The sequence below is a fragment of the Camponotus vicinus genome, unplaced genomic scaffold (genome assembly GCF_025532165.1).
Source record: "Camponotus vicinus isolate PSW18456_S1 unplaced genomic scaffold, iyCamVici1.0 SCAF_14, whole genome shotgun sequence".
Taxonomy (NCBI): Eukaryota; Metazoa; Arthropoda; class Insecta; order Hymenoptera; family Formicidae; genus Camponotus; species Camponotus vicinus.
Window position 1 is genome coordinate 7034306 of NW_028141950.1, and position 12019 is coordinate 7046324.

Below are 12019 nucleotides of genomic sequence, written 5' to 3' on the forward strand. Positions count from 1 at the left end.
AAATTTAAATAATATTATATCAATGGGATGATATTACGTAGACAATTAAAATAAACGATGAATATTTCACACTAAGTCTTTATTAATTGATGCTATTGATGGCAATCACAATCGTCAGTTTGATGGAACGTAAAGTTATAACATTTTAATATTATTTGCGATTAGTGCAAGGACGAATTAGTATGACACGCATGTTTTCAAGAAATCGTTGTGGCGAATGATTAATTGTTGCGGTAAATAGTAAGAACGCGCAATTGACAAGTATATACAAATTACAATATAAAAGCGAAGAGATGTCAAATGAATATATAATTCTTCAATCCATTTTTTGCGATTTATTACATGTATGCTTATCGACGCATCTACGCATATTTTCGATAGCAGTGACGCGAATCATTCGAATTTGTTGCGAGGAAAATTGTTCAAATATATAAATCATATATATAAATATATAATATATATAATTTACATAGAATGATACATATATTTATTAATCTTCGCAGAAATTTTCGTAAATTGCAATAAAATAGATAGAAAGCGAAATGCTGAAAAAAAAATTATCGGCGTTTATCTTTTTAAAGAACTAGCGGCAAATTTTTTGAGCAGCAGATAAAAGTTGCATTCAACGATTAAAAGTATTTTAGTCCTTATATATGTGCATTTTGTATTTTGTGCTGTAAATTTGGCAAATTATCTTGTATATGTAAGTGATGATATAAATTTAAATTTTAGATGTTGCTCGGAACAGAGAACTATGTATCAACCGTTTCATTCTTTTCATTTTATTTTAAATCGGGAGCTCTTCTTGTAGCTTCGAAACAAATGTTGTTTTCCCGAGAGTCAGAATAAAAGTATGCGAAATATTATCCCCATCAGCGTAGCAACGATAAATAATAGTAGTAATCAAACATGTAACGAGTTAATTGGCTCGATATTCTGAAGCAAAGAGATCCATTTTGCATTTATATATGACGGGACTACTTTTTCTATCACGGCAATTTTCTCGGAAGAGTCTCTATTTAGAGGAAGTACCGAAAGGGACGATTCCTCTCTACAAAATCGGATTGACAACCGCTTTCTACTCTCGATATATTTCTCAGATCACAATAAATTTTTATCTTATAATTTAATTTTACGTTAATTTTACATTTATTTTATAATTTAATTTTACGCATTTTATTATCTTCCTGCCTTTTCATTTGGCCATCCTATATGTACACATATCGAGAACAAGGATAATTGCTTACATATAAATTTATATTTTTTTTCGAAATGCCTTTGTGCTCGTATGATTAATAATACAATAATATCTTATTCATATTCTTTTCTTACAGCTGATAAAAAATAGTCATGAATACAATGACGATTTATTCTAATATGATGGTACGCAGCGTGTAAAAAGCAGTTATTATATATGTCGCGCAGTAGCATCTATATCGTCTTCGCGCGTTCTGCTTAATTCTCAACGACATATATCTCAATACTCCGAAAAACTCTCGAATTATCCGTTTCCTTTCGCTGTTTATTGAATCATTCATTGAAGAAATGAAATTGATCGGGCTTATATATATGCTGTCGTTTTGTAGTCATCTTAGAGCGGCTCCGATAAATGTGATCTCTGAGATAAGTATGCTCATTAGGAAAATAATATGGACCAATTGGAATCAATCCAACATCGAATTCAATCCTGATTCTGTTCTCGACACGGTAAATGAAAGTTTTCATTCATAGAAACGAGGATTAAATATTTAATATTTCGATTAATTTCTTTAATGTTGTTGAAAGTGATAAAAAGTAATCTGCTGTTACTCGTCGAAAGTGATAAAAAGTAATCTGCGTTCTCTTATTCAGATCGAAAATCAAATAGTTTCGCAAAATTATACTATATTATAGTTTTTAAAAATACATAGAATAGTATTTTTATACATTTTTGTTGCTTTTGAAGGTTTGATTTAATATTTAATTATTAATACTGCGCAATTAACATTAAATTCCTCTTCTTTCTTTATTTTAAAATGTAAAATAACGTCAAATGTGTATGTCTGCATGCTTATGCCTATGAAAATAAATATGTTATGCATTTCTTGTTGCTCAAATATATTTAAAGTTCAGATCAGTTTTTCCTCTTTCTTACACAGTCTCTTTTCAGCCGGAGATGATAAGAAAAGCGGGTTATCCTGCGGAATCTCACGTTGTAATGACGGAGGACGGCTATCTCTTGACGTTACATCGTATCCCAGGTGGCAATGATTCTTTACCCGTGCTGCTGCAGCATGGTTTTTTAGGCAGCTCCGCTGACTGGGTTGTTCTTGGCAAAAACAAAGCATTGCGTATGACCATTAATCAATTTTTAAACTCATACATGTATCATAAAATCATGTCGTCAATTTTGCCTTTATCATAAAAATGCCACAAAATTTGAAAATTAATCTTATATGTATGCTAAGATATTATATGGAAAGTAAGTGACGTGTTAAATATTGTAAGCAATTTTTTTGAATTTTAGCTTACCTTTTAGCAGATCAGGGATATGATGTTTGGTTGGGAAATTTTCGTGGTAATATTTACTCGAAGGCACATATCTCCCTCTCTCCGTCGAATTTGACATTTTGGGATTTTAGGTACTAGCATAAAATAGGAATAATAATGTTATAAAAATGAGATAATAATAATTGTTACAATATTTGTTTTTACTTGACGTAATACGTAAGGATTTGTTACACTTATATACACGTACTTATTTGTTCGAAAATGCATCATTTGCAAGATATCTTACATTTTATTGTACCAATATAAATATTGTTTTTCTTCTTGATTGTTGGTAAATCATTCTTTGTGCAAAATTTTAGTTTCTGCTTTTAAAACGCAATTTATATATTATATATGTATATATGTATATGTATATTTATTTTCTGTGTGTGTGTGTGTGTGTGTGCGCGCGCGCGCGTGTGTGTGTATGTGAGACCGTGTACATATTTATATATTTTATGATATATCGATTAAATTTTTCGTTAGCTACAACGAAATGGGCATCTATGATTCAGCCGCGATGATTACATTTATCACGAATATGAGATCCAAACCATTGCATACATTTATTGGTCATTCTATGGGCACAACTAGTTTTTTCATAATGGCGTCAGAGCGCCCGAAAATCGCTCAAATGGTGCAAATGATGATCAGTCTCGCGCCAGCAGTCTTTACAAACCACATGCAGAGTCCGATACAATACTTGAATCCATTTAGAAATGAGATTAAGGTAAAGTAATTTAATGGTGATACAGTATTAAAAGATATACACTTAATTTTTATTATAATGTAATAATTATTTAAAACAATGTGAAAAAATAAAGTACATCTTTAAATAAAGTACTTTTTTTGTTAGAGATATAGTTTGTAAACCATTATCTGAAGAAGGAACAATAATGTTAACAGCGTTAGAAATAAGTGTTATGGCACATAAACAATGTAAAGAATATAACGGTAGCAATAACCAAATCGATATTTCGGATTAGCTATTTAAATTTAATAATCGATTCATATTAATACTTGACTATGATTGATCAATCAACTACATTATTTTATTGTAAGCAATAAATGAACACGATCATATGTTGACTTAATGTTGACAACATTATAATGTATTATTTTTCAATTCTTATGCTATCAATAGAATGAAACAAATTCCTGGCAGAACAGAAAAAAAAGGTTTGTCTGACAATGAAATATGAATGATAAATGCAGTAGATTGCTTTTTTAATAAAACATCCTTTGATGAAATTAATTCTGAACATTTAAAATCTTACATATTTTTTCTTGCTTCACATTTTGTTTGTTTATGCAGTACATATTCAATTTTGGGTTACAATTACAATTTTAAGAGGACATTCTATGACGATTTAAAATTAAATTTGTAACGCCTTTTAAAGCTTTTATAAATTATTCTAATAGATTTAAAAAATTGGTTAAAAATTTATTAATTTATTCTCAAAATTAAAACAAAACTCGGACAAGAAAGTTACAAGATTTACAATAAGTTACATAATTATTAAGATATTTAATTGCAGATGGCGATGCAATTGTTCTTTCACGATGAATTCCTCGGGGATTCTGTGAGATTTCTTTTGAAAGATATCTGCGACCAGAACATTGAATTTTGTTCCAATATCATGTTTATGATCTGCGGTGATGATCGCGAACAGTTTAACAATGTAAGTAATAATAATTTGCTGTTAAAATACAACTCCGATCGAATCTTTAAATATCGCATTCCGTGATGATTTCACGATCGCGTGATCAACTTCATACACATGTATATCATTATTGTATTTTATTTATTGTTAGACTCTACTGCCTGTTATCTTGAATAATGTCCCGGCCGGCTCCTCCACTAAGACTATTCTGCATTTCGTCCAGGTATTTGAATCAGGCAAGTTTCGCAAATACGATTACGGTCGCGTGAAAAATCTGTTGATCTACAATTCTATGGACCCACCAAATTACAATTTATCGAATATCACAGTACCAATTGCGTTGTTTTATGGGAATAATGACTGGTTAGTCCGCACAGAGGTAAGCAATGGAAAATAGGTACATATTTATTTAAATAATGGAAATGTATATAGGAAGGAATCACTTGATTGTATATAAGTCGAATTTTAAATTACTTAATTGAAATGGTAATTTAAAGAAATCGCATACGATAACTCACAAAAATATTTCTTTAAGGATGTGAAAAGATTGTACCATTCACTGCCCAATGTAGTGGATATGTACGAAGTGCCGTGGTCCAAATTTAATCACGTGGATTTTATATGGGCTAAAGATGCGCCAAAACTCGTATACGATAGGATTCTCAAGATCATGAGAGGAGAAAATCCACATAACGTTACATCAGTGGAATAATATTGTCAACAATCAAATTTAAAGATAAATGTTACACGTTAGATCTTCAGTAATATTGATGATTAAAATCGTTCATTCAATAAAACGTGAACTTATAATGTCTTAGTATTCTTTACAATATCCAAAAATGTTTATTAAGCGTTCAAAGATTCGAAAGCAAAATTGTTTTTACAACTCGTAGATGGAACAACTAATTTAGAAAAATTTAATTCGCAGTTTATTCTTCACGTCTTGTCTTATATATGATTATTAGACTTATGTTGTGGTTTTTTTAGATGTTCAATATTATATTCATCCTACTGTTTGAGTCATTTAATTTTATTTTTGCGATTACGGTGTACACATTTTCCGAATTATACGATACATAATTCTTCAGTAATTTTTTTTATGTACTTTTTATCCGTTTCTGATAAAAATATTTAATTTTCTCGTTTTTTTTAATTTGCAGTAAGCAATACAATATTATACATATAAATTTATATATATTATATCGTAATGTACTTGCTGTTAGTTTAATGTTCTATATTGCAATTTCGGTTATTTATCTTCTACAATATACATTTTCCGAAATACATTACGATTCTATGGCTAATAAGACGATAATATTTTTTCTTTCTCTACTTTATAGTTAATACAAGAAAATCGCCAATAAAATAAAGATTTGTCGTAACAATAAGTGATATAATAAGTGATCAACTATTACACGCAGTTGTATTTATTTCACTTTTACTTTTACAGTTATTTCCTTCGACAATACGTCGCAAAATTCTTACATCGTTCATTTTTAAAATTTTTTATTCAATCACTTTATCGACCGATGCTATGAAATTGATCGTGTACATATATGTATTTAGTGACATTTTGCGGTCATTCCGATTCAGCGCTGGTAAATAACATTACACTCGAGCCAAGTCCAAGAGAATATCTTGAATTAACTGGATTTGTTCGAAAAACATTAAAATCTCTATGTAATTCTCCAAACGGTAAATGTATCTTTATAACTCATTGAAATGAGAACTAAAATTTTTATTTCTCTTAGTTTTCTTCAATGCTGTTAAGAAATTCTTGAAAAACGATTGCCGTTTTTTAATTCAAAATTGAAATTTAGTCGAAAAGTTAAATGACTTTATTTAATTCTTAAAGCGATTTTTTTGCAATTTATCATACATATGTATATCGATCTGTCTTTGTATAATTATGACAGCAATAACACGAATCATGCAAATTTGCTGTAGGAAAAAAGGTTCCAATATAATCGAATAAATATATATATAATTTTATATAGAATATATACATATATATATTTTCTATAAAATGTGTACATATATATTTAAATTTGGCAGAAGTTTTCGAAAATCGCAATAAAACCGATAGAAAGCGAGATAAGAACTGGCAAATTTTTCGAACAGCAGATAAAAAATTGAATCCAAGGATTAAAAGTAATTTAGTCCTCAAATATACTCGTTTTTTACTTTATGCTGTAAATTTGGCAACTAATCTTGTATACATAAGCCATAACGTTTAAATTTAAATATGACATGTTGCCAGTAACAGGGTAGGGCAATGTATTTTCAGTTGGAAACAGTTTTTTTTCGCTTCGAAAAAAATGTTGTTTTCCCGAAAGTCAGGATAAAAGTATGCAAAATATTATCCCCATCAACGTAATAACAATAAATATTAGTAATAATCGAACATGTATCGAATTAATTTGCTCGGTATTCGGGAGCAAGAAGATCCATTTTGTATTTATATGTGACGGGACTACTTTTTCTATCACGGCAATTTTCTCGTAAGAATCCCTATTTAGAAGAAGTACCGAAGGGGACGACTCCTCTCTACAAAATCGAATCGACAACAGCTTTCCACTCTGACACACGATACTTCTCACTCAGATCACAATAAATCTTTATCTTATAATTTAATTTTACGTCAATTTTACATTTATTTTATAATTTAATTTTACGCATTTTATTATCCTCCTGCCTTTTCATTTGACCATCCTATATGTACACATATTGAGGACAAGGATAATTGCTTACATATAAATTTATATTTTTTTCGAAATGCCTTTGTGCTCGTGTGATTAATAATACAATAATATCTTATTCATATTCTTTTCTTCCAGCTGATAAAAAATAGTCATAAAAACAATGACGATTTATTCTAATATGATGATAAGCAGCGTGTAAAAAGCAGTTAGTATCTATGTCGCGCAGTAGCATCTATGTATATCGTCTTCGCGCGTTCTGCTTAATTTTCAACGACATATATCTCAATACTCCGAAAAACTCTCGAATTATCCGTTTCCTTTCGCTGTTTATTGAATCATTCATTGATGAAATGAAATTGATCGGGCTTATATATTTGCTGTCGTTTTGTAGTCATCTTAGAGCGGCTCCGATAAATGTGACCTCTGAGATAAGTATGCTCATTAGGAGAATAATATGGACTAATTGGAATCAGTCAAACATCGAATTCAATCCTGATTCTGTTCTCGACACGGTAAACGATAGTTTTCATTCATAGAAACGAGGATTAAATCTTTAATATTTCGATTAATTTCTTTAATGTTGTTGAAAGTGATAAAAAGTAATCTGCAGTTACTGGCCGCGTTCTGTCATTCAGAACGAAAATCGCATAGTTCCGCAAAATTATACTATATTATAGTTTTTAAAAATACATAGAATAGTATTTTCATACATTTTTGTTGCTTTTGAAGGGTTGATTTAATATTTAATTATTAATACTGCGCAATTAACATTAAATTCCTCTTCTTTCTTTATTTTAAAATGTAAAATAACGTCAAATGTGTATGTCTGCATGCTTATGCCTATGAAAATAAATATGTTATGCATTTCTTGTTGCTCAAATATATTTAAAGTTCAGATCAGTTTTTCCTCTTTCTTACACAGTCTCTTTTCAGCCGGAGATGATAAGAAAAGCGGGTTATCCTGCGGAATCTCACGTTGTAATGACGGAGGACGGCTATCTCTTGACGTTACATCGTATCCCAGGTGGCAATGATTCTTTACCCGTGCTGCTGCAGCATGGTTTTTTAGGCAGCTCCGCTGACTGGGTTGTTCTTGGCAAAAACAAAGCATTGCGTATGACCATTAATCAATTTTTAAACTCATACATGTATCATAAAATCATGTCGTCAATTTTGCCTTTATCATAAAAATGCCACAAAATTTGAAAATTAATCTTATATGTATGCTAAGATATTATATGGAAAGTAAGTGACGTGTTAAATATTGTAAGCAATTTTTTTGAATTTTAGCTTACCTTTTAGCAGATCAGGGATATGATGTTTGGTTGGGAAATTTTCGTGGTAATATTTACTCGAAGGCACATATCTCCTTCTCTCCGTCGAATTTGACATTTTGGGATTTTAGGTACTAGCATAAAATATGAATAATAATGTTATAAAAATGAGATAATAATAATAAATTGTTACAATATTTGTTTTTACTTGACGTAATACGTAAGGATTTGTTACACTTATATACACGTACTTATTTGTTCGAAAATGCATCATTTGCAAGATATCTTACATTTTATTGTACCAATATAAATATTGTTTTTCTTCTTGATTGTTGGTAAATCATTCTTTGTGCAAAATTTTAGTTTCTGCTTTTAAAACGCAATTTATATATTATATATGTATATATGTATATGTATATTTATTTTCTGTGTGTGTGTGTGTGTGTGTGCGCGCGCGCGCGTGTGTGTGTATGTGAGACCGTGTACATATTTATATATTTTATGATATATCGATTAAATTTTTCGTTAGCTACAACGAAATGGGCATCTATGATTCAGCCGCGATGATTACATTTATCACGAATATGAGATCCAAACCATTGCATACATTTATTGGTCATTCTATGGGCACAACTAGTTTTTTCATAATGGCGTCAGAGCGCCCGAAAATCGCTCAAATGGTGCAAATGATGATCAGTCTCGCGCCAGCAGTCTTTACAAACCACATGCAGAGTCCGATACAATACTTGAATCCATTTAGAAATGAGATTAAGGTAAAGTAATTTAATGGTGATACAGTATTAAAAGATATACACTTAATTTTTATTATAATGTAATAATTATTTAAAACAATGTGAAAAAATAAAGTACATCTTTAAATAAAGTACTTTTTTTGTTAGAGATATAGTTTGTAAACCATTATCTGAAGATGGAAAAATAATGTTAACAGCGTTAGAAATAAGTGTTATGGCACATAAACAATGTAAATAATATAACGGTAGCAATAACCAAATCGATATTTCGGATTAACTATTTAAATTTAATAATCGATTCATATTAATACTTGACTATGATTGATCAATCAACTACATTATTTTATTGTAAGCAATAAATGAACACGATCATATGTTGACTTAATGTTAACAACATTATAATGTATTATTTTTCAATTCTTATGCTATCAATAGAATGAAACAAATTTCTGGCAGAACAGAAAAAAAAAGATTTGTCTGACAATGAAATATGAATGATAAATGCAGTAGATTGCTTTTTTAATAAAACATCCTTTGATGAAATTAATTCTGAACATTTAAAATCTTACATATTTTTTCTTGCTTCACATTTTGCTTGTTTATGCTGTACATATTCAATTTTGGGCTACAATTACAATTTTAAGAGGACATTCTATGACGATTTAAAATTAAATTTGTAACGCCTTTTAAAGCTTTTATAAATTATTCTAATAGATTTAAAAAATTGGTTAAAAATTTATTAATTTATTCTCAAAATTAAAACAAAACTCGGACAAGAAAGTTACAAGATTTACAATAAGTTACATAATTATTAAGATATTTAATTGCAGATGGCGATGCAATTGTTCTTTCACGATGAATTCCTCGGGGATTCTGTGAGATTTCTTTTGAAAGATATCTGCGACCAGAACATTGAATTTTGTTCCAATATCATGTCTATGATCTGCGGTGATGATCGCGAACAGTTTAACAATGTAAGTAATAATAATTTGCTGCTAAAATACAACTCCGATCAATTCTTTAAATATCGCATTCCGTGATAATTTCACGATCGCGTGATCAACTTCATACACATGTATATCATTATTGTATTTTATTTATTGTTAGACTCTACTGCCTGTTATCTTGAATAATTACCCGGCCGGCTCCTCCACTAAGACTATTCTGCATTTCGTCCAGGTATTTGAATCAGGCAAGTTTCGCAAATACGATTACGGTCGCGAGAGAAATCTATTGATTTATAATTCGATGGAACCACCAAATTATAATTTATCGAATACCAAAGTACCAATCGCGTTGTTTTACGGCGATAATGACTGGTTAATCAGCACAGAGGTAAGCAATGAAAAATAGGTATTTATTCAAATAATGGAAATGTATATAGTAAGGAATCACTTGACTGTATATAAATCGAATTTTAAATTACTTAATTGGGAATGTAATTGAAAAGAAATCGCATACGATAACTCACAAAAATATTTATTCAAGGATGTGAAAAGATTGTACCATTTACTGCCTAATGTAGTGGACATGTACGAAGTGCCGTGGTCCAAATTCAATCACGTGGATTTTATGTGGGGCAAAGATGCCTCAAAACTCGTATACAATAGGATTCTGAAGATCATGAGAAGAGAAAATCCAAACAATGTTACATCAGTGAAATAATATTGTCAACAATCAAAATTAAAGATAAATGTTACACGCTAGATTTTCATTAATATTGTAATGTGATGATTGTAATCATTCATTCAATGAAATGTAAACTTATAATATCTTAGTATTCTTTACAACATCAAAAATGTTTATTAAGCGTTCAAAGATTCGGAAGAAAAATTTTTTTATAACTCGTAGATGGAGCAACTAATTTAGAAACATTTAATTCCCAGTTATTTTTCACGTCTTGTCCTGTATACGATTACTAGATCTATGTTGTGATTCTTTTAGATGTTCAATATTATATTCATTTTGGTGTTTGAGTCATTTGATTTTTGCGATTACAGTATACACATTTTCCGAATTATACGACACATAATACGATGCATAACACTTCAGCGATTCTTTTTATATACTTTCTACTTTCCGTTTGTAATAAAAATAATTTTCTCATTTTTTTTAATTTGCAGTTAACAATTACAATATTCTACATATAAATATATATATTATATACATTATATCGTAACGTACTTGCTGTTAGTTTTATTGTTCTATATTGCAATTTCGGCAATTTACCTTCTACAATATGCATTTTCCGAAATACGTTATGATTGTATGACTAATAAGACGATAATATTATTTATTTCTTTCCTTCATAACTAATAAAAGAAAATCGTTAATTAAATAGAGATTTGTTATAACATTAAATAATTAACTATTACTCGCTGTCGTATTTATCTTTCACTTTTACTTTTATACTTATTTTCTTCGATAATACGTCACAAAATTCTTACATCGTTCATTTTTTAAATTTTTATTGAATCACTCTATCGATCGATGCTATGAGATTGATCGTGTATATGTATTTAGTGACATTTTGCGGTAATTCCGATTCAGCGCTGGTAAATGTTATTACACTCGAGTCAAGTGCAAGAGAATATCTTGAATTAACTGGATTTGATCGAAAAATATTAAAATCTCTATGTAATTCTCGAAACGGTAAGTATATCTTTATAACTCATTGAAATGAGAACTAAAATTTTTATTTCTCTTTGTTTTCTTTGAATGCTATCAAGAAATGCTTGATAACGATTTCCGCTTTTTAATTCAAAACTGAAATTTAGACGAAAAGTTAAATGAATTTATATAATTCTTAAACTTATTTTTTTGCGATTTATCACACATATGCATACCGATTGACCTTTGTATAATTATGGCAACAGTAACACGAATTATTCGAATTTGTTGTGGGAAAAATAGTTCGAATATAATCGAGTAAGTGTATATGTAATCTTATATAGAATATATACATATACAATATATTTTTGATGTAAATGTACATATATATTTGATTTTGGCAGAAGTTTTCGAAAATTGCAATAAAACAGATAGAAAGTGAGATAAGAACTCGCAACAAATTTCTCGAACAATAGATAAAAGTTGAA

The 12019-nt window shown here is 29.5% G+C and overlaps 1 protein-coding gene across 1 annotated transcript; it reads left to right on the forward strand.

The window, feature by feature from the left end:
* The first annotated feature begins 1432 nt into the window (after positions 1-1432).
* On the forward strand, positions 1433-11037 carry LOC145965328 (lipase 3-like). Its single transcript, XM_083088788.1, has 12 exons — positions 1433-1707; positions 2150-2330; positions 2507-2621; positions 3016-3259; positions 4068-4211; positions 4345-4416; positions 7829-8009; positions 8186-8300; positions 8699-8942; positions 9752-9895; positions 10029-10256; positions 10410-11037. The coding sequence occupies exons 1-12, from the start codon at positions 1546-1548 to the stop codon at positions 10584-10586; spliced, it is 2007 nt and encodes a 668-aa protein (XP_082944914.1). The 5' UTR covers positions 1433-1545; the 3' UTR covers positions 10587-11037.
* Positions 11038-12019: the final 982 nt, after the last annotated feature.

Excerpts from the sequence above, each read along its gene's own strand:
- LOC145965328 (XM_083088788.1), top strand. The coding sequence starts at position 1,546 with ATGAAATTGATCGGGCTTATATATATGCTGTCGTTTTGTAGTCATCTT. Across the intron at positions 2,622-3,015 it reads TTGACATTTTGGGATTTTAG|CTACAACGAAATGGGCATCT; the intron begins GTACTAGCATAA and ends ATTTTTCGTTAG. Across the intron at positions 8,943-9,751 it reads CATTTAGAAATGAGATTAAG|ATGGCGATGCAATTGTTCTT; the intron begins GTAAAGTAATTT and ends ATTTAATTGCAG.